The 23,253-nt window shown below is 50.4% G+C and overlaps 1 protein-coding gene across 1 annotated transcript; it reads left to right on the top strand.

The window, feature by feature from the left end:
- Positions 1 to 578: 578 nt before the first annotated feature.
- LOC140720490 (C-type lectin domain family 9 member A-like) lies at positions 579 to 21,762 on the top strand. The gene is made up of 4 exons (XM_073035339.1): positions 579 to 676; positions 16,921 to 17,063; positions 17,526 to 17,590; positions 21,046 to 21,762. The coding sequence occupies exons 1-4, from the start codon at positions 607 to 609 to the stop codon at positions 21,236 to 21,238; spliced, it is 471 nt and encodes a 156-aa protein (XP_072891440.1). The 5' UTR covers positions 579 to 606; the 3' UTR covers positions 21,239 to 21,762.
- Positions 21,763 to 23,253: the final 1,491 nt, after the last annotated feature.

Raw genomic sequence — 23,253 nt, 5'->3', positions numbered from 1 at the left:
ACCCTTTAGCAAGACAGTATCACCCCTCAAAATAACACCGAGGCACCGCTCACCGAGGAAATTTCCCGCACCTCACCCTGACATGGGAAAACCCCTGAACGTGATACCGACTCCTAAATTCACACTGACTCCAACATAGTACTCTCCGTGACACCGTCACACAGCTCAGCGTGACCCTCTCATACACACCGTGGCCACGACATGTCTCTCACCGTGACAGAGACAAAACCAGATAGGAACAGACACATATACTCTACCATCGTGACACCACTGGACATTGATATACCCCTCAGCGTGACACAGAAACGCCTCTCAATGCGGCGCCGACGCCTCTCACTGTGCCACCAGCACATCCTTCACTGTGACACCCTTCACCGTGACACTGACACAGCACTCTCTGTGACCCGTTCGGTAGCGTGACGCTGACTCACGTGTAAACATCCTTTACCATGTCTCTCAGTATCACAGATTCGTCAGTCTAAGATCACCACCGACCGAAACTACCCTGAGTTAAACTCAACACTTCAATCCAAGCTTTCTGCGCTCAACTCTAATCTGTCCGATCTTGAAGGAATGCACAGTGATCTCCGTCACCAGTTTACTCAGATGGAAACGAAGTACAGATCTCTCAACGAAATCAAGGCTCGAATCTGTGAATGGCTGACCAGCAGAAGAGGTAAGACATCATCCCCCTCTTCCACCCGCTCCTCATCACAGGGCAGGCATGGAGAGAGGAAGCGTCACTCTGTGCTTGACATCGGGAGTGTGTGAAGAGATGTTATGGAGGGTGATTCACTCTGTGTTTGACCCGGTGAGTGTGTGATGGGGCTGCGTGGAGGAAGTTTCACTCTATCACTGAATCCAGGAGAGTCTGACGAGACGTTGTGGAGGTGGATTCACTCTGTGTCTGACCGCGGGATTGTGAGACGGAGCATTGTAGCTTCATTCTTTGTATCACTCCAGAAATGTAGGATGGGACAGTATGGATCCACCTTCACTCTGTGTCTAACCGCGGGATCGTGTGTTGGGACATTGCCTAGAGCGGTTCACCCCATGTCTGACCCCTGAAGTGTGTTATGGCACCATGGAAACAGAGTTCATTTGAATCCATGAGTGTGTGACGGGACAGTACTGCGGGGGCCTCACTCTCTGTATAATTCCGACAGTGTGTGATGGGATCGTGGAGAGACAGCTTCTGTCTGTGTCCGAATCCCAGAGTGAGGAATGGGACGGAACGGACGGAGCATCCCTCTGTGTCTGAATCCGGAAATGTGCGATGGGACAGAGTGGAGGGAGATTCACTGTGTCTCTGGCCCCGGGAGTGTGCGATGAGATGGTGTGGAGGGAGCATCACTCTGTGCCAGATTCCCGGTGTGCGTCATGGGATGCTAGAGAGAGAGGATCTGTGTATGACTCCGGGACTGTGTGAGAGGACAGTGCAGAGGGACATTCATTCTATGTGACACCGGATTGTGTGATTGGATGTTGTGGAGCGATTCTGAACCCGTCAGTGTGGAGAGCGTTGTCGGAACCTCACTTTGTGTGGAGAAAGAGATTCACTCTGTGACTAGCCAGCAGGTATGTGAAATAAGGAGAGCGTAAGGAGGGAGATTTAGACTCTGTTAGGCTCGGGAACGTGTGATGAGAAGGTGTGGAGGGAGATTCACTCTGTGTCTGACCCCGGGAGTGTGTGATGGGATGGTGTGGGGGGAGCTTCACTCGTTTTCTGACCCCTGTGTAATTTGAAGTCACCGGGTGGAAGGAGCATCATACTGTGTCTGACCACGGGAGTGTGCATCGGGATGGTGCAGAGAGTGTATCATTTCCTATCAGACCACGGGAGTATGCATCGGCATGGTGCAGAAAGTATTTCATTTCCTATCTGGCCACCGGAGTGTGCATCGGGATGGTGCAAAGAGTATTTCATTTCCTATCTGACCACTGGAGTGTGTATCGGGATGGTGCAGAGAGTATTTCATTTCCTATCTGACCACGGGTGTGTGCATCAAGATGGTGCAAAGAGTATTTCATTTCCTATCTGACCACGGGACTATGCATCGGGATGGTGCAGAGAGTGTTTCATTTCCTATCTGGCCACGGGAGTGTGCATCGGGATGGTGCAAAGCGTGTTTCATTTCCTATCTGACCAAGGGAGTGTGCATCGGGATGGTGCAGAGAGTATTTCATTTCCTATCTGGCCACGGGAGTGTGCATCGGGATGGTGCAGAGAGTATTTCATTTCCTATCTGACCACGGGAGTGTGCATCGGGATGGTGCAGAGAGTGTATCATTTCCTATCTTACCACGGGAGTGTGCATCGGCATGGTGCAGAAAGTATTTCATTTCCTATCTGGCCACGGGAGTGTGCATCGGGATGGAGCAGAGAGTGTTTCATTTCCTATCTGACCACGGGAGAGTGCATCGGGATGGTGCAGAGAGTGTTTCATTTCCTATCTGACCACGGGAGTGTGCATCGGGATGGTGCAGAGAGTATTTCATTTCCTATCTGACCACTGGAGTGTGTATAGGGATGGTGCAGAGAGTATTTCATTTCCTATCTGACCACTGGAGTGTGTATCGGGATGGTGCAGAGAGTATTTCATTTCCTATCTGACCACGGGTGTGTGCATCAAGATGGTGCAGAGAGTATTTCATTTCCTATCTGACCACGGGACTATGCATCGGGATGGTGCAGAGAGTGTTTCATTTCCTATCTGGCCACGGGAGTGTGCATCGGGATGGTGCAGAGCGTGTTTCATTTCCTATCTGACCAAGGGAGTGTGCATCGGGATGGTGCAGAGAGTGTTTCATTTCCTATCTGACCACGGGTGTGTGCATCAAGATGGTGCAGAGAGTATTTCATTTCCTATCTGACCACGGGACTATGCATCGGGATGGTGCAGAGAGTGTTTCATTTCCTATCTGGCCACGGGAGTGTGCATCGGGATGGTGCAGAGCGTGTTTCATTTCCTATCTGACCAAGGGAGTGTGCATCGGGATGGTGCAGAGAGTATTTCATTTCCTATCTGACCACGGGAGTGTGCATCGGGATGGTGCAGAGAGTGTTTCATTTCCTATCAGACCACGGGAGTGTGCATCGGGATGGTGCAGAGCGTGTTTCATTTTCCTATCTGACCACGGGAGTGTGCATCGGGATGGAGCAGAGAGTATTTAATTTCCTATCTGACCACGGGAGTGTGCATCGGGATGGTGCAGAGCGTGTTTCATTTCCTATCTGACCAAGGGAGTGTGCATCGGGATGGTGCAGAGAGTATTTCATTTCCTATCTGACCACGGGAGTGTGCATCGGGATGGTGCAGAGAGTGTTTCATTTCCTATCAGACCACGGGAGTGTGCATCGGGATGGTGCAGAGAGTATTTAATTTCCTATCTGACCACGGGAGTGTGCATCGGGATGGTGCAGAGAGTGTTTCATTTCCTATCTGACCACGGGAGTGTGCATCGGGATGGTGCAGAGAGTGTTTCATTTCCTATCTGACCACGGGAGTGTGCATCGGGATGGTGCAGAGAGTGTTTCATTTCCTATCTGACCACGGGAGTGTGCATCGGGATGGTGCAGAGAGTGTTTCATTTCCTAACTGACCACGGGAGTGTGCATCGGGATGGTGCAGAGAGTGTTTGATTTCCTATCTGACCACGGGAGAGTGCATCGGGATGGTGCAGAGAGTGTTTCATTTCCTATCAGACCACGGGAGTGTGCATCGGGATGGAGCAGAGAGTGTTTCATTTCCTATCTGACCACGGGAGTGTGCATCGGGATGGTGCAGAGAGTATTTCATTTCCTATCTGACCACGGGAGTGTGCATCGGGATGGTGCAGAGAGTGTATCATTTCCTATCTTAAGACGGGAGTGTGCATCGGCATGGTGCAGAAAGTATTTCATTTCCTATCTGGCCACGGGAGTGTGCATCGGGATGGAGCAGAGAGTGTTTCATTTCCTATCTGACCACGGGAGAGTGCATCGGGATGGTGCAGAGAGTGTTTCATTTCCTATCTGACCACGGGAGTGTGCATCGGGATGGTGCAGAGAGTATTTCATTTCCTATCTGACCACTGGAGTGTGTATAGGGATGGTGCAGAGAGTGTATCATTTTCCTATCTGACCACGGGAGTGTGCATCGGGATGGAGCAGAGAGTATTTAATTTCCTATCTGACCACGGGAGTGTGCATCGGGATGGTGCAGAGAGTGTTTCATTTCCTATCTGACCACGGGAGTGTGCATCGGGATGGTGCAGAGAGTGTTTCATTTCCTATCTGACCACGGGAGTGTGCATCGGGATGGTGCAGAGAGTGTTTCATTTCCTATCTGACCACGGGAGTGTGCATCGGGATGGTGCAGAGAGTGTTTCATTTCCTATCTGACCACGGGAGTGTGCATCGGGATGGTGCAGAGAGTGTTTCATTTCCTATCTGACCACGGGAGTGTGCATCGGGATGGTGCAGAGAGTATTTCATTTCCTATCTGACCACGGGAGTGTGCATCGGGATGGTGCAGAGAGTGTTTCATTTCCTATCAGACCACGGGAGTGTGCATCGGGATGGTGCAGAGAGTGTTTCATTTTCCTATCTGACCACGGGAGTGTGCATCGGGATGGAGCAGAGAGTATTTAATTTCCTATCTGACCACGGGAGTGTGCATCGGGATGGTGCAGAGAGTGTTTCATTTCCTATCAGACCACGGGAGTGTGCATCGGGATGGAGCAGAGAGTGTTTCATTTCCTATCTGACCACGGGAGTGTGCATCGGGATGGTGCAGAGAGTATTTCATTTCCTATCTGACCACGAGAGTGTGCATCGGGATGGTGCAGAGAGTGTATCATTTCCTATCTTACCACGGGAGTGTGCATCGGCATGGTGCAGAAAGTATTTCATTTCCTATCTGGCCACGGGAGTGTGCATCGGGATGGAGCAGAGAGTGTTTCATTTCCTATCTGACCACGGGAGAGTGCATTGGGATGGTGCAGAGAGTGTTTCATTTCCTATCTGACCACGGGAGTGTGCATCGGGATGGTGCAGAGAGTATTTCATTTCCTATCTGACCACTGGAGTGTGTATAGGGATGGTGCAGAGAGTATTTCATTTCCTATCTGACCACGGTAGTATGTATCGGGATGGTGCAGAGAGTGTTTCATTTCCTATCTGACCACGGGAGTGTGCATCGGGATGGTGCAGAGAGTGTTTCATTTCCTATCTGACCACGGGAGTGTGCATCGGGATGGTGCAGAGAGTGTTTCATTTCCTATCAGACCACGGGAGTGTGCATCGGGATGGTGCAGAGAGTATTTCATTTCCTAACTGACCACGGGAGTGTGCATCGGGATGGTGCAGAGAGTGTTTCATTTCCTATCTGACCACGGGAGAGTGCATCGGGATGGTGCAGAGAGTGTTTCATTTCCTATCAGACCACGGGAGTGTGCATCGGGATGGAGCAGAGAGTGTTTCATTTCCTATCTGACCACGGGAGTGTGCATCGGGATGGTGCAGAGAGTATTTCATTTCCTATCTGACCACGGGAGTGTGCATCGGGATGGTGCAGAGAGTGTATCATTTCCTATCTTACCACGGGAGTGTGCATCGGCATGGTGCAGAAAGTATTTCATTTCCTATCTGGCCACGGGAGTGTGCATCGGGATGGAGCAGAGAGTGTTTCATTTCCTATCTGACCACGGGAGAGTGCATCGGGATGGTGCAGAGAGTGTTTCATTTCCTATCTGACCACGGGAGTGTGCATCGGGATGGTGCAGAGAGTATTTCATTTCCTATCTGACCACTGGAGTGTGTATAGGGATGGTGCAGAGAGTGTATCATTTCCTATCTTACCACGGGAGTGTGCATCGGGATGGTGCAGAGAGTGTGTCATTTTCCTATCTGACCACGGGAGTGTGCATCGGGATGGAGCAGAGAGTATTTAATTTCCTATCTGACCACGGGAGTGTGCATCGGGATGGTGCAGAGAGTATTTAATTTCCTACCTGACCACGGGAGTGTGCATCGGGATGGTGCAGAGAGTGTATCATTTCCTATCTTACCACGGGAGTGTGCATCGGCATGGTGCAGAAAGTATTTCATTTCCTATCTGGCCACGGGAGTGTGCATCGGGATGGAGCAGAGAGTGTTTCATTTCCTATCTGACCACCGGAGAGTGCATCGGGATGGTGCAGAGAGTGTTTCATTTCCTATCTGACCACGGGAGTGTGCATCGGGATGGTGCAGAGAGTATTTCATTTCCTATCTGACCACTGGAGTGTGTATAGGGATGGTGCAGAGAGTATTTCATTTCCTATCTGACCACGGTAGTATGTATCGGGATGGTGCAGAGAGTGTTTCATTTCCTATCAGACCACGGGAGTGTGCATCGGGATGGAGCAGAGAGTGTTTCATTTCCTATCTGACCACGGGAGTGTGCATCGGGATGGTGCAGAGAGTGTATCATTTCCTATCTTACCACGGGAGTGTGCATCGGCATGGTGCAGAAAGTATTTCATTTCCTATCTGGCCACGGGAGTGTGCATCGGGATGGAGCAGAGAGTGTTTCATTTCCTATCTGACCACGGGAGAGTGCATCGGGATGGTGCAGAGAGTGTTTCATTTCCTATCTGACCACGGGAGTGTGCATCGGGATGGTGCAGAGAGTATTTCATTTCCTATCTGACCACTGGAGTGTGTATAGGGATGGTGCAGAGAGTATTTCATTTCCTATCTGACCACGGTAGTATGTATCGGGATGGTGCAGAGAGTGTTTCATTTCCTATCTGACCACGGGAGTGTGCATCGGGATGGTGCAGAGAGTGTTTCATTTCCTATCTGACCACGGGAGTGTGCATCGGGATGGTGCAGAGAGTGTTTCATTTCCTATCAGACCACGGGAGTGTGCATCGGGATGGTGCAGAGAGTATTTCATTTCCTAACTGACCACGGGAGTGTGCATCGGGATGGTGCAGAGAGTGTTTCATTTCCTATCTGACCACGGGAGAGTGCATCGGGATGGTGCGGAGAGTGTTTCATTTCCTATCAGACCACGGGAGTGTGCATCGGGATGGAGCAGAGAGTGTTTCATTTCCTATCTGACCACGGGAGTGTGCATCGGGATGGTGCAGAGAGTATTTCATTTCCTATCTGACCACGGGAGTGTGCATCGGGATGGTGCAGAGAGTGTATCATTTCCTATCTTACCACGGGAGTGTGCATCGGGATGGTGCAGAGAGTGTTTCATTTCCTATCTGACCACGGGAGTGTGCATCGGGATGGTGCAGAGAGTATTTCATTTCCTATCTGACCACTGGAGTGTGTATAGGGATGGTGCAGAGAGTGTATCATTTCCTATCTGACCACGGGAGTGTGCATCGGGATGGTGCAGAGAGTGTTTCATTTTCCTATCTGACCACGGGAGTGTGCATCGGGATGGAGCAGAGAGTATTTAATTTCCTATCTGACCACGGGAGTGTGCATCGGGATGGTGCAGAGAGTGTTGCATTTCCTATCTGACCATGGGAGTGTGCATCGGGATGGTGCAGAGAGTGTTTCATTTCCTATCTGACCACGGGAGTGTGCATCGGGATGGTGCAGAGAGTGTTTCATTTCCTATCTGACCACGGGAGTGTGCATCGGGATGGTGCAGAGAGTGTTTCATTTCCTATCTGACCACGGGAGTGTGCATCGGGATGGTGCAGAGAGTGTTACATTTCCTATCTGACCACGGGAGTGTGCATCGGGATGGTGCAGAGAGTATTTCATTTCCTATCTGACCACGGGAGTGTGCATCGGGATGGTGCAGAGAGTGTTTCATTTCCTATCTGACCACGGGAGAGTGCATCGGGATGGTGCAGAGAGTGTTTCATTTCCTATCAGACCACGGGAGTGTGCATCGGGATGGTGCAGAGAGTGTTTCATTTCCTATCTGACCACGGGAGTGTGCATCGGGATGGTGCAGAGAGTATTTCATTTCCTATCTGACCACGGGAGTGTGCATCGGGATGGTGCAGAGAGTGTATCATTTCCTATCTTAAGACGGGAGTGTGCATCGGCATGGTGCAGAAAGTATTTCATTTCCTATCTGGCCACGGGAGTGTGCATCGGGATGGAGCAGAGAGTGTTTCATTTCCTATCTGACCACGGGAGAGTGCATCGGGATGGTGCAGAGAGTGTTTCATTTCCTATCTGACCACGGGAGTGTGCATCGGGATGGTGCAGAGAGTATTTCATTTCCTATCTGACCACTGGAGTGTGTATAGGGATGGTGCAGAGAGTATTTCATTTCCTATCTGACCACGGTAGTATGTATCGGGATGGTGCAGAGAGTGTTTCATTTCCTATCTGACCACGGGAGTGTGCATCGGGATGGTGCAGAGAGTGTTTCATTTCCTATCTGACCACGGGTGTGTGCATCGGGATGGAGCAGAGAGTATTTAATTTCCTATCTGACCACGGGAGTGTGCATCGGGATGGTGCAGAGCGTGTTTCATTTCCTATCTGACCAAGGGAGTGTGCATCGGGATGGTGCAGAGAGTATTTCATTTCCTATCTGACCACGGGAGTGTGCATCGGGATGGTGCAGAGAGTGTTTCATTTCCTATCAGACCACGGGAGTGTGCATCGGGATGGTGCAGAGAGTGTTTCATTTTCCTATCTGACCACGGGAGTGTGCATCGGGATGGAGCAGAGAGTATTTAATTTCCTATCTGACCACGGGAGTGTGCATCGGGATGGAGCAGAGAGTATTTAATTTCCTATCTGACCACGGGAGTGTGCATCGGGATGGTGCAGAGAGTGTTTCATTTCCTATCTGACCACGGGAGTGTGCATCGGGATGGTGCAGAGAGTGTTTCGTTTCCTATCTGACCACGGGAGTGTGCATCGGGATGGTGCAGAGAGTATTTCATTTCCTATCTGACCACGGGACTATGCATCGGGATGGTGCAGAGAGTGTTTCATTTCCTATCTGGCCACGGGAGTGTGCATCGGGATGGTGCAGAGCGTGTTTCATTTCCTATCTGACCAAGGGAGTGGGCATCGGGATGGTGCAGAGAGTATTTCATTTCCTATCTGACCACGGGAGTGTGCATCGGGATGGTGCAGAGAGTGTTTCATTTCCTATCAGACCACGGGAGTGTGCATCGGGATGGTGCAGAGAGTGTTTCATTTTCCTATCTGACCACGGGAGTGTGCATCGGGATGGAGCAGAGAGCATTTAATTTCCTATCTGACCACGGGAGTGTGCATCGGGATGGTGCAGAGAGTGTTTCATTTCCTATCTGACCACGGGAGTGTGCATCGGGATGGTGCAGAGAGTGTTTCATTTCCTATCTGACCACGGGAGTGTGCATCGGGATGGTGCAGAGAGTGTTTCATTTCCTATCTTACCACGGGAGTGTGCATCGGGATGGTGCAGAGAGTGTTTCATTTCCTAACTGACCACGGGAGTGTGCATCGGGATGGTGCAGAGAGTGTTTCATTTCCTATCTGACCACGGGAGAGTGCATCGGGATGGTGCAGAGAGTGTTTCATTTCCTATCAGACCACGGGAGTGTGCATCGGGATGGTGCAGAGAGTGTTTCATTTCCTATCTGACCACGGGAGTGTGCATCGGGATGGTGCAGAGAGTATTTCATTTCCTATCTGACCACGGGAGTGTGCATCGGGATGGTGCAGAGAGTGTATCATTTCCTATCTTACCACGGGAGTGTGCATCGGCATGGTGCAGAAAGTATTTCATTTCCTATCTGGCCACGGGAGTGTGCATCGGGATGGAGCAGAGAGTGTTTCATTTCCTATCTGACCACGGGAGAGTGCATCGGGATGGTGCAGAGAGTGTTTCATTTCCTATCTGACCACGGGAGTGTGCATCGGGATGGTGCAGAGAGTATTTCATTTCCTATCTGACCACTGGAGTGTGTATAGGGATGGTGCAGAGAGTATTTCATTTCCTATCTGACCACGGTAGTATGTATCGGGATGGTGCAGAGAGTGTTTCATTTCCTATCTGACCACGGGAGTGTGCATCGGGATGGTGCAGAGAGTGTTTCATTTCCTATCTGACCACGGGAGTGTGCATCGGGATGGAGCAGAGAGTATTTAATTTCCTATCTGACCACGGGAGTGTGCATCGGGATGGTGCAGAGCTTGTTTCATTTCCTATCTGACCAAGGGAGTGTGCATCGGGATGGTGCAGAGAGTGTTTCATTTTCCTATCTGACCACGGGAGTGTGCATCGGGATGGAGCAGAGAGTATTTAATTTCCTATCTGACCACGGGAGTGTGCATCGGTATGGTGCAGAGAGTGTTTCATTTCCTATCTGACCACGGGAGTGTGCATCGGGATGGTGCAGAGAGTGTTTCATTTCCTATCTGACCACGGGAGTGTGCATCGGGATGGTGCAGAGAGTGTTTCATTTCCTATCTGACCACGGGAGTGTGCATCGGGATGGTGCAGAGAGTGTTTCATTTCCTATCTGACCACGGGAGTGTGCATCGGGATGGTGCAGAGAGTGTTTCATTTCCTATCTGACCACGGGAGAGTGCATCGGGATGGTGCAGAGAGTGTTTCATTTCCTATCAGACCACGGGAGTGTGCATCGGGATGGAGCAGAGAGTGTTTCATTTCCTATCTGACCACGGGAGTGTGCATCGGGATGGTGCAGAGAGTATTTCATTTCCTATCTGACCACGGGAGTGTGCATCGGGATGGTGCAGAGAGTGTATCATTTCCTATCTTACCACGGGAGTGTGCATCGGCATGGTGCAGAAAGTATTTCATTTCCTATCTGGCCACGGGAGTGTGCATCGGGATGGAGCAGAGAGTGTTTCATTTCCTATCTGACCACGGGAGAGTGCATCGGGATGGTGCAGAGAGTGTTTCATTTCCTATCTGACCACGGGAGTGTGCATCGGGATGGTGCAGAGAGTATTTCATTTCCTATCTGACCACTGGAGTGTGTATAGGGATGGTGCAGAGAGTATTTCATTTCCTATCTGACCACGGTAGTATGTATCGGGATGGTGCAGAGAGTGTTTCATTTCCTATCTGACCACGGGAGTGTGCATCGGGATGGTGCAAAGAGTGTTTCATTTCCTATCTGACCACGGGAGTGTGCATCGGGATGGTGCAGAGAGTATTTCATTTCCTATCTGACCACTGGAGTGTGTATCGGGATGGTGCAGAGAGTATTTCATTTCCTATCTGACCACGGGTGTGTGCATCAAGATGTTGCAGAGAGTATTTCATTTCCTATCTGACCACGGGACTATGCATCGGGATGGTGCAGAGAGTGTATCATTTTCTATCTGGCCACGGGAGTGTGCATCGGGATGGTGCAGAGCGTGTTTCATTTCCTATCTGACCAAGGGAGTGGGCATCGGGATGGTGCAGAGAGTATTTCATTTCCTATCTGACAACGGGAGTGTGCATCGGGATGGTGCAGAGAGTGTTTCATTTCCTATCAGACCACGGGAGTGTGCATCGGGATGGTGCAGAGAGTATTTCATTTCCTATCTGACCACGGGAGTGTGCATCGGGATGGTGCAGAGAGTGTATCATTTCCTATCTTACCACGGGAGTGTGCATCGGCATGGTGCAGAAAGTATTTCATTTCCTATCTGGCCACGGGAGCGTGCATCGGGATGGTGCAGAGAGTGTTTCATTTCCTATCTGGCCACGGGAGTGTGCATCGGGATGGTGCAGAGCGTGTTTCATTTCCTATCTGACCAAGGGAGTGGGCATCGGGATGGTGCAGAGAGTATTTCATTTCCTATCTGACCACGGGAGTGTGCATCGGGATGGTGCAGAGAGTGTTTCATTTCCTATCAGACCACGGGAGTGTGCATCGGGATGGTGCAGAGAGTGTTTCATTTTCCTATCTGACCACGGGAGTGTGCATCGGGATGGAGCAGAGAGTATTTAATTTCCTATCTGACCACGGGAGTGTGCATCGGGATGGTGCAGAGCGTGTTTCATTTCCTATCTGACCAAGGGAGTGTGCATCGGGATGGAGCAGAGAGTATTTAATTTCCTATCTGACAACGGGAGTGTGCATCGGGATGGTGCAGAGAGTGTTTCATTTCCTATCTGACCACGGGAGTGTGCATCGGGATGGTGCAGAGAGTGTTTCATTTCCTATCTGACCACGGGAGTGTGCATCGGGATGGTGCAGAGAGTATTTCATTTCCTATCTGACCACGGTAGTATGTATCGGGATGGTGCAGAGAGTGCTTCATTTCCTATCTGACCACGGGAGTGTGCATCGGGATGATGCAGAGAGTATTTAATTTCCTATCTGACCACGGGAGTGTGCATCGGGATGGTGCAGAGAGTATTTCATTTCCTATCTGACCACTGGAGTGTGTATCGGGATGGTGCAGAGAGTATTTCATTTCCTATCTGACCACGGGAGTATGCATCGGGATGGTGCAGAGAGTGATTCATTTCCTATCTGGCCACGGGAGTGTGCATCGGGATGGTGCAGAGCGTGTTTCATTTCCTATCTGACCAAGGGAGTGTGCATCGGGATGGTGCAGAGAGTATTTCATTTCCTATCTGACCACGGGAGTGTGCATCGGGATGGTGCAGAGAGTATTTCATTTCCTATCTGACCACGGGAGTGTGCATCGGGATGGTGCAGAGAGTGTTTCATTTCCTATCAGACCACGGGAGTGTGCATCGGGATGGAGCAGAGAGTGTTTCATTTCCTATCTGACCACGGGAGTGTGCATCGGGATGGTGCAGAGAGTATTTCATTTCCTATCTGACCACGGGAGTGTGCATCGGGATGGTGCAGAGAGTATTTCATTTCCTATCTGACCACTGGAGTGTGTATAGGGATGGTGCAGAGAGTATTTCATTTCCTATCTGACCACGGTAGTATGTATCGGGATGGTGCAGAGAGTGTTTCATTTCCTATCTGACCACGGGAGTGTGCATCGGGATGGTGCAAAGAGTGTTTCATTTCCTATCTGACCACGGGAGTGTGCATCGGGATGGTGCAGAGAGTATTTCATTTCCTATCTGACCACTGGAGTGTGTATCGGGATGGTGCAGAGAGTATTTCATTTCCTATCTGACCACGGGTGTGTGCATCAAGATGGTGCAGAGAGTATTTCATTTCCTATCTGACCACGGGACTATGCATCGGGATGGTGCAGAGAGTGTATCATTTTCTATCTGGCCACGGGAGTGTGCATCGGGATGGTGCAGAGCGTGTTTCATTTCCTATCTGACCAAGGGAGTGGGCATCGGGATGGTGCAGAGAGTATTTCATTTCCTATCTGACAACGGGAGTGTGCATCGGGATGGTGCAGAGAGTGTTTCATTTCCTATCAGACCACGGGAGTGTGCATCGGGATGGTGCAGAGAGTATTTCATTTCCTATCTGACCACGGGAGTGTGCATCGGGATGGTGCAGAGAGTGTATCATTTCCTATCTTACCACGGGAGTGTGCATCGGCATGGTGCAGAAAGTATTTCATTTCCTATCTGGCCACGGGAGCGTGCATCGGGATGGTGCAGAGAGTGTTTCATTTCCTATCTGGCCACGGGAGTGTGCATCGGGATGGTGCAGAGCGTGTTTCATTTCCTATCTGACCAGGGGAGTGGGCATCGGGATGGTGCAGAGAGTATTTCATTTCCTATCTGACCACGGGAGTGTGCATCGGGATGGTGCAGAGAGTGTTTCATTTCCTATCAGACCACGGGAGTGTGCATCGGGATGGTGCAGAGAGTGTTTCATTTTCCTATCTGACCACGGGAGTGTGCATCGGGATGGAGCAGAGAGTATTTAATTTCCTATCTGACCACGGGAGTGTGCATCGGGATGGTGCAGAGCGTGTTTCATTTCCTATCTGACCAAGGGAGTGTGCATCGGGATGGAGCAGAGAGTATTTAATTTCCTATCTGACAACGGGAGTGTGCATCGGGATGGTGCAGAGAGTGTTTCATTTCCTATCTGACCACGGGAGTGTGCATCGGGATGGTGCAGAGAGTGTTTCATTTCCTATCTGACCACGGGAGTGTGCATCGGGATGGTGCAGAGAGTATTTCATTTCCTATCTGACCACGGTAGTATGTATCGGGATGGTGCAGAGAGTGCTTCATTTCCTATCTGACCACGGGAGTGTGCATCGGGATGATGCAGAGAGTATTTAATTTCCTATCTGACCACGGGAGTGTGCATCGGGATGGTGCAGAGAGTATTTCATTTCCTATCTGACCACTGGAGTGTGTATCGGGATGGTGCAGAGAGTATTTCATTTCCTATCTGACCACGGGAGTATGCATCGGGATGGTGCAGAGAGTGATTCATTTCCTATCTGGCCACGGGAGTGTGCATCGGGATGGTGCAGAGCGTGTTTCATTTCCTATCTGACCAAGGGAGTGTGCATCGGGATGGTGCAGAGAGTATTTCATTTCCTATCTGACCACGGGAGTGTGCATCGGGATGGTGCAGAGAGTATTTCATTTCCTATCTGACCACGGGAGTGTGCATCGGGATGGTGCAGAGAGTGTTTCATTTTCTATCTGAAAACGGGAGTGTGCATCGGGATGGTGCACAGAGTGTTTCATTTCCTATCTGACCACGGGAGTGTGCATCGGGATGATGCAGAGAGTATTTAATTTCCTATCTGATCACGGGAGTGTGCATCGGGATGGAGCAGAGAGTGTTTCATTTCCTATCTGACCAGGGGAGTATGCATCGGGATGGTGCAGAGAGTATTTCATTTGCTATCTGACCACGGGAGTGTGCATCGGGATGGTGCAGAGAGTATTTCATTTCCTATCTGACCACGGGAGTGTGCATCGGCATGGTGCAGAGAGTATTTCATTTCCTATCTGACCACGGGAGTGTGCATCGGGATGATGCAGAGAGTATTTAATTTCCTATCTGACCACGGGAGTGTGCATCGGGATGGAGCAGGGAGTATTTCATTTCCTATCAGACCACGGGAGTGTGCATCGGGATGGTGCAGAGAGTATTTCATTTCCTATCTGACCACGGGAGTGTGCATCGGGATGGTGCAGAGAGTGTTTCATTTCCTATCAGACCACGGGAGTGTGTATCGGGATGGTGCAGAGAGTGTTTCATTTCCAATCTGACCACGGGAGTGTGCCTCGGGATGGTGCAGAGAGTGTTTCAATTCCTATCAGACAATGGGGAGGATGTGTTGGGGAAGTGTGGAGGGAGGCTCACTCTGTGTTTACCGGCAGGATTGCGTCAAGGAAGAGCATGCAGTGAGCTGCATTCCATGTTTGACCCAAGGAGTGTTTGACAGTCTGGTGGAGTGAAAGATTCAGTCTGAGCCTGACACCGATCGTGTGTGATGGGACAGTATGGAAGGAGAATCAGTCTGTGTCTGACACTGGGAGAGTAGAATGAGTCCGTGAGACACGAGCCTCATTCTTCGTCTGTCCCCGAGAGTGTGTGACGTGACATTGTGGATGGAACCCAAATTTGTAGTCTGACCCGTCAGGAATGTGTGTGATTGAATGGCCTGCAGGGACCTTCACTCTATAACTGACTCCGGGTGCCTGTGGTGGGACAGTGATGAGGTAGTTTCATTGCTAATCTGATCTCGGGAGTGTGTGATGGGACGGTGCGGAGAGAGATTTATTCTGTGTCTGAACCTGGGAGTGTGGGATGGGACGGTGCGGAGAAAGATTCATTCTGTGTCTGACCCCGGGAGTGTGGGATGGGACGGTGCGGAGGGAGATTCACTCTGTGTCTGAATCTGGGAGTGTCTGCTGGGACGGTGTGGAGGGAGATTCACTCTGTATCTGAATCTGGGAGTGTGTGGTAGGAAGGTGTGGAGGGAGATTCACTCTGTGTCTGAACCTGGGAGTGTGTGAGGGGTCGGTGTGGAAGAAGATTTGGCAGAGCGTGTGATTTGACAGTGAGCAACGTGCAGACTGAACCCATGAGTGTGTGTTGGGGCCGTCGAGCGAGAGAAAGCTTCACTCTGTGTCTGACCCCGGGAATGAGCATGATGTAATAGTATAAGGGAGTTCCACTCTATGTTTACTCCTGGATTCTGTAATGGGGCAATGCTAAAGGAGAGTCCCTCAGTGTCTGGCAAGGGGTTGCGCGATTGGAAATTTCGGAGGGAGCTAATTCATGTCTCACCCCGGGAATGTGTGACGGGACGGTATGGATTGAAATTCTATTTGTGTCTGTCCCTCAGGATCTCTGTGATTGTATGGCGAAAAGGAGCTTTTAACTGACTCCTGAAGTTAGTGATGGGGCGGAGTTGAGGAAGCTACACCTGGTGACGGGTCCCGCGAATGTGTAATTGGGTGCCGTGGCGAGAGTTTCAATTTGAGTCTGACAGCAGGAGAGTGTGACGGGACGGTGTGAACGAGCTTCAGTTTGATTCTGACGACGGGAATGCGTGAGAGAACGGTGTGAGGGCAGTTTGTATTTGACCCCGGGAACATATAATGGGGCAGTTTCGAGGGACTCTCACTCTGTGTCTGACCCCGGGAGTGTGTGATGGGATGGTGTGGAGGGAGATTCACTCTGTGTCTGACCCCGGGAGTTTGTGATGGGACGGCGTGGAGGGAGATTCACTCTGTTTCTGACCCCGGGAGTGTGTGATGGGTCGGTGTAGAGGAAGATTCACTCTGTTTCTGACCACGGGAGTATGTGATGGGACGGTGTGGAGTGAGCTTTACTTTGTGTCTGACTCCGGGAGTGTGCGTTGGGTCGGTGTCTGTCTCCCGGCGGATTTACGGCGACTTGTTTGGAAATTCCAGAGCCAGTTTGTCAAGGGTCCGGTGAGGTGTGTGTTTCATTCTGTACTTGACCAGGTGTGTGTGATGGGTCGGTGGGGATGGATCCTCTTTCGCTGTCTGACACGCAATGGATGTAATGGACGGTACGTAGTGAGATTCACTGTTCTTTTTTCCCAATTTCCAGCGCAAGCGTTTTCCCAGAACTGGATCAGAAATGAAGCCCCGTGTTATTTTATATCCACGGTTCGCACTTCCTACGATGAAGCGAAGCAGAATTGTTCGAAATCTGATTCTAAACTTCTTGAGATAAATTCAGCAGAAGAACAGGTACGTGTCAGATGGACGGAAGATATATCCACACCAGAGGGAAGCTCCCTCCACACCGTTTGATCTCATACTTCCGGGCTCAGACACAGAGTGAAGCTCCCTCCTTCTCGTCCCAGCACAGACTCCTGCTGTCAGAAACTGAGTGAATCTCCTTCCACACCGTTCCATCACACATGTCCGGGGTCAGACACATAGTGAGGCTCACTCCACACCGTCACATCATACAGTCCCGTGTTCAGACACAGAGTGAGGCTCCTTCCACACCGTCACATCATACAGTCCCGGTTCAGACACAGAGTGAGGCTCCTTCCACACCGTGCCATTCACATTCTCGCGTGGTGAGTCACAGTATTAAGCTCGTTCAACACCATCCCTTCACACTCTCCCGGGTTCATTCATAAAGGGACGCAACGTAAATATCTTTGGAATTCAATCATTGATGATAGCAATTTAATTTCACAGAATTTTGTTGCCAAAGCTATCCGCGACGAAGGCATTTCACACTGGATTGGCGAATGCAAAGACGGGTGAGATTTGGGATTGTGCAAGTTTCTGATATGAAAGTGGGTCGTCGGATTGATACAGGCTGCCAGAAGCGAGTGGGCAGTGCATTTATTTTGGGGACTGACACAGGCTGCGAGAAGGTTGTGAGTAGTGAGATTAGTTTGTGGTCAGACACGGTTTGCTAAAGGGAGTGGACATTGGTATGAGTTTGCGGACTGACAAGGGCTGTGGGGAGAGACTGGGAAAACGGGGACTTTTGGAGATAGAGAAAGTTCTGCGGTGAGTGAATGGGCAATTGGATTTGTTTGAGGATCGACGAGGGCTGTTGGTACAGAGTGTGCAGTAAAATTAATAGAACCATATAACTACATAACAATTACAGCACGGAAACAGGCCATCTCGGCCCTTCTAGTCCGTGACGAACGCTCACTCTCACCTAGTCCCTTCTAACTGCACTCAGCCCATAACCCTCCATTCCTTTCCTATCCATATGCCTATCCATTTGTTTAAATGACAAATGGAACCCAAATCATACCTCCGTCACCTGACCTACCTCATTCCCTAACAGGAGATCCAGCACTGCCCTATCTCTAGTTGGCACCTCTATGCATTGCTGCAAAAAACTAGACTGCATAGATTCTACAAACACCAAACCATCCAGCGCTTTTACAGAATTGGCTTCCCAGTCCATGTGTGGATGATTAAAATCTCCCACAATCACAACCTTGTGCTTACTACAAATATCTGCTATCTCCTTAGAAATTTGCTCCTCCAATTCTCGCTCCCCATTAGGTGGTCTAGAATTGTTACTACACCTTTCACATTCCTCAATTCGCACGAAATAGCCTCCGTAGACGAACCCTCTAATCTATCCTGTATTACCACCGCTGTAATATTTTCTCTGACAAATAATGCAAGACACCCCCTCTTGCCCCTCCGATTCTATCAGACCTGATAGAAAAATATGGAGTTAGTTCTCGTGCGTTCATAGATGAGATTGCGCAGTGGAGGAAGATGTCCCATTACATCTCTTCATCATAGAAATCAACGAATACTTAGTTGCCAATCACACCCCTCCTGCAACCATGATTCACTGAAAGCTACAACATCATATTTCCAAGTATCAATCCATGCTCTAAGCTTATCCACATTTCTTACAATGCTCCTAGCATTAAAATAGATACATTGAAAAAGCTCTCCACCTCTTCCTCTATGTTTATCCCTAACGGTACAAACAACTTTATTATCATTTTCTTCCTTCTCTCCTACATCCTCGGTCTGAGCGCTCCTCTTCTCCATCACCTGCTTATCCTCCCTCTGACACTGTCTACTAGCTTTTTTCTATTTGGGAAAAAACCTGCTCTCTCCCAGTATCTTCAAATTCATTCACACCCCAACCATTCTATTTTAAAGTCTCCCCCGTAGCCTTAGCAAATCTCCCCGCCTGGATATTTGTCCCCTTAGGATTCAAGAGTAACCCATACTTTTTGTACGGGTCACACCTGCCCTAATGGAGATCCCAGAAACTTGAATCACTGCCCCCTGCTTCAATCCCTCAGCCACGCAGTTATCCTCCATCTCATTCCATTCCTACTGTCACTGTCGCGAGGCACAGGCAGTAATCCCTAGATTACTACCTTTGCGGTCCTTCTTCACAACTTACTTCCTAACTCCCTATATTCTCCTTTCAGGACCACTTCCCTTTTCCTACCTATGTCATTGGTACCGATATGTACCACGACCTTTGGCTGCTTTCCCTCCCACTTCAGGATATCTTGGACGCGATCAGTAACATCCCGGACCCTGGCACCAGGGAGGCAAACTACCATCCGGGTCTCCTGACTGGGCCCACAGAATCGCCTGTCTGACCCCCTAAGTATCGAGTCCCCTATTACTACTACCTTCCTCTTCCTTTCCCTACGCTTCTGAGCTACAGGCCGGACTCTATGCCAGTGGCACGGCACCTGTCGTTTCTCCCAGGTAAGTTGTCCCCCCCCCCCAACAGTACTCAATCAGAAGTACTTATTTTCAAGGGGTACAGCCACTGGTGTACTCTCTACTACCTGACTCTTCCCCTTCCCTCTCCTATCCTTGACGCACCTTCGGCCTCCTGTGGCCCTGGTGTGCCCACCTGCCGGTAACTCATCTCTATCATCTCCTCACTCTTCCTGACCAGACGAAGGTAATCGAGCTGCAGCTTCTGTTCCCTAACACGGTCCCTTAGGACCTAAAACTCGGCGCACCCGACGCAGATGCGGACGTCCGGCAGGCTACGAGTCTCCAGGACCTCCCAATCAGACACCGAGGACAACAAACTGCCCTCACACTCATAATTCCCCATTTCCTCAAATAAAAGGAAAAATTAAAACAAAACCTACCTTACCTCGCCCGTTTCCACCTAAGCCTGGTACGCCAAATCCCTTAAGAGCCCTTTACTCTGCTCCCGGCTCACTCCGCTGCCCGCTGTATAAGGCTGTGTTCCTTTTAAATCTTCCCCGCTTCGCTGCCCAACGTCACAGGCCTGCGCAGTCCCGCCTCTCTTAACTGCAGTGAGAAGAAGAAAAAAATCCTTTCTGATCCTCAGACTTCCTTCTCCAAATGTGGGAACTGACATGGGCTGTGGGAAGAGAGTGGGATGTGGCTGTCTTTCGGTGGTTGACACAGGTCTTTATGGGAAGGCTAGGCATTGGGATTATTTTGGGGACCAGCACGTGTCCGTGGGGAGAGAGTGGAACTATAGAGCTCTTTTGGGAACTGACCCAGGTTGCGGGAGAGAGTGAGGCAGTGGGAACACTTTGGGGCCTGGCACATGTCTGTGAGCGGAGAATGAGGGAGGGGTGTACTGTGGGGACAGACACAGATCTGTGGGGAGAGCATGGTTCAGTGGGAGTACTCTGGGGACTGAGACACGTCCGTGGGGAGAGCATGAGAAACGGGAGGTGTCTTGGTGACTGACACAGGTCTCTGAGAAGAGGGTTGAGCAGTGGGATTATATGGGGGTCCGGCACGGGGCTGTGGGGAGAGAGTCAGGCGGTGAGTGTAGTTTGGACTGACACTGATCTGTGGGATGGGATTGGTGAGTGTGTGCACTTAGGCAGATAACACAGGCCCGTGGGGAGACAGTAAAGAAGTGGGAGCATTTTGAGGACTGACATGGGGCCTTGGAAGACACTGGCGCTGTGGGAATAATTTGGGGACTGACACGGGCCTGTGAGGAGAATGTTGGGTCCTGTTATAATTCTGGTCTCTGACACCGATCTGCTGTTAGAGGGGGCAAGGGATTACTTTGGTGACTGACACTGGGCTGCAGAGAGAATGGGTCAGTGGGATATTCTGGAGACTGACACAGGGCTGTGCTGGGACAGTGGGGTTGTGGGAGATGTTGGGGTGCCACAGGTCAATGACGAGGGAGGATATCAGTGTTTTTTGGGGACTGACTGCTGGAGGTGTGTTGACATTGTTTACCACTCTTTGACAGGAAAGTGGCTTCGAATGTCATGTTCCGGCTGAGCGGTGGAGACCCCGAGTGTGGTGTATGTACACGGCAGAGTGAGAGTAAACCTTGCGATGAGGTTCGCACGCGCTTCATCTGTGAGAAGTCTGCACCTTCGTGCCCAGTTATTTCTGAAAAGATCCAGGATCTCTGTCACCAACCACTGGGACCGACTTGAATACAATGATAAAACCCTCTTTCTCCTCCATTTCTCTTAACCACTCACATTAACCCCTCCGCGCCGCTGCCAGTCACCCTTACCCTATTCTCCTCTTTCGTTCTATCACAGTCTTACTCACCAACTTACCATCTCTGTACACTCGTCCCTCTAATGACTCTCCCTTATCCTTCTCCACTCCCGCCTCCTCTGTTTCATCCCCGTTTTCCTCAGCCTGGTTTCTTGCTTCCCTCGCCCCCAATTCCCCCTTCTGTTCCCGGTCTCTCCCGCGATTAGCTTTCACTTCCACTAGCTCATTCTTTCCCACAACCTGGATCAGTTCCCAAAAGAGCTCCATAGCTCCACTCTCTCCCCTCGATTAGAGATTCTGTCTCTACCCACTCTTCTCATCCTACTGTGTCGCTTTTATCAAACCCAACTCGCACCCCGCTTCTGTCTTTAGCTACTCTCACCTCAATCATGTGCGTTAATGTTCTCATTACTCCAGTCATGGGGAAATAGAGTGCACGCATTCGGCTGATCTGTGTCCCTCGTGATTTTCTACACCTCTGTAAGGTCACCGAAAAATGTCTCAGAATTCCCAAACTCGCTCCATAACTCAGTCCCTCCTGCCCCGGCAGCATCCTCGGAAATCTCCCTCTGCAATCTTTCCGGTTCGTTGAGATTTTTCTTAGAGCAAGGCAAGCAGAACTGAACTCCATACTCCAAGTGCGGCCTGACCGACGTCATCTGCAACTGCAACGTGACCTCCGACCCCCGTACTCAGTGTCCTGACTGATGAAGGCCAGCGTGTCAAATGTCCTGTCCACCTGTATCGCATCTTTTCTACCGGACTCACGGTCTGTTTTATTATCTGTGACTTAGACCACCTGAGATTTCTTCTTTTGAAGGATCAGTTGGGCGCAAGTATGTAAGATTAATGTCAAATGCACAAAAGCTAATAAATGCCCCAAAAATGTGGAAGTGGTGCTGATGCGTTCAGGAATATGCTGGTGGAGGGGAAGAAGGTGTTACTGGTTCATTGTGTTTTCAGTCTCCTGTTCGTCGTCAGCCCTCCTTCCCAGCCGACCATCCTCGTCACCGTCATTCACGATTTTCCACAGCCCTCCCCGTTTCCGCCACCGCCATCTTCTTCTACACTGTGTCCATCACCCCTGAGTCCCCTACACTCCGTGCCGACTCCGTTACCTTCTCCTTCCCCAACTCCTCTCCCCGTCTCCCTAACCCCTTCCATCCCCTGCAGGTCCTCCACGGTTCCATTGACCCTCTCCCACATGTACACGTCTCCCTCTCTCTCTGTTTATATGGAATTATGTGGAGGAGGGGGAGAGGTGACGTCTGTTGTTACACCACCCAGTCCCCTTCCACCGGATATCGATCTCTCGGTTTTGAGCCTCTGCACTGTTCTGTGTGAACAGACCGATCGTTTGTTTCGGCAACATTTCATCCCAGTGACTGCTACCTCACGACCATGTCCATTTCCGCACCAATTCTCTCCTGTTCCCTGCACATGCTCTGAACACAAACACACGCACGTTCTCCGAGCCGACACACAATTCAAGACTACTGGAACATCGGAGTTCTGGGTATTGTTGAAAGGGAAAGAGCTTCTGAACATGGGAGTTTCTGAAGGGACCCGGGGGAGTAAGCTTCAGTTTGTGTATGAACCAGGGTGTCTGCGATAGGACGGTCCACAGAAAGCGTCACCCGATGTCTAACTTCAGAAGTGTGCGATGCGACGTTGTGGAGGGTGATTCACTTTGTGTCTGACCCTGGGAATGTGTGCTGCGTTTTTGTCAAGGGAACATCACTCAGTGTCGAATACCGGGAATGTGTGATGTGACGGTGTGTAGGGCCTTCACTCTGTGACTGACCCCGTGAATATGTGATGGGACGGTGTGGAGGGAGGCTCAATACTTGTCTGACCCCGGGAGTGTGTGTTATGACGGTGTAGAGGAAAATGCACTCCATGTCTGACCCCGGAAGTGTATGATGAGACGGTGTGGAGCGAGACT

This window comes from Hemitrygon akajei, unplaced genomic scaffold (assembly GCF_048418815.1).
Source record: "Hemitrygon akajei unplaced genomic scaffold, sHemAka1.3 Scf000043, whole genome shotgun sequence".
NCBI classification, from domain to species: Eukaryota; Metazoa; Chordata; class Chondrichthyes; order Myliobatiformes; family Dasyatidae; genus Hemitrygon; species Hemitrygon akajei.
The sequence above is the reverse complement of the archived record's forward strand: the minus strand, read 5'-3'. Positions and strand labels throughout refer to the sequence as shown.

Coding starts and splice junctions, on each gene's coding strand:
- LOC140720490 (XM_073035339.1), top strand. CDS start 607: ATGGAAACGAAGTACAGATCTCTCAACGAAATCAAGGCTCGAATCTGT. Junction 677..16,920: donor ATGGCTGACCAGCAGAAGAG/GTAAGACATCAT, acceptor CCCAATTTCCAG/CGCAAGCGTTTTCCCAGAAC. Junction 17,064..17,525: donor TAAATTCAGCAGAAGAACAG/GTACGTGTCAGA, acceptor TTAATTTCACAG/AATTTTGTTGCCAAAGCTAT.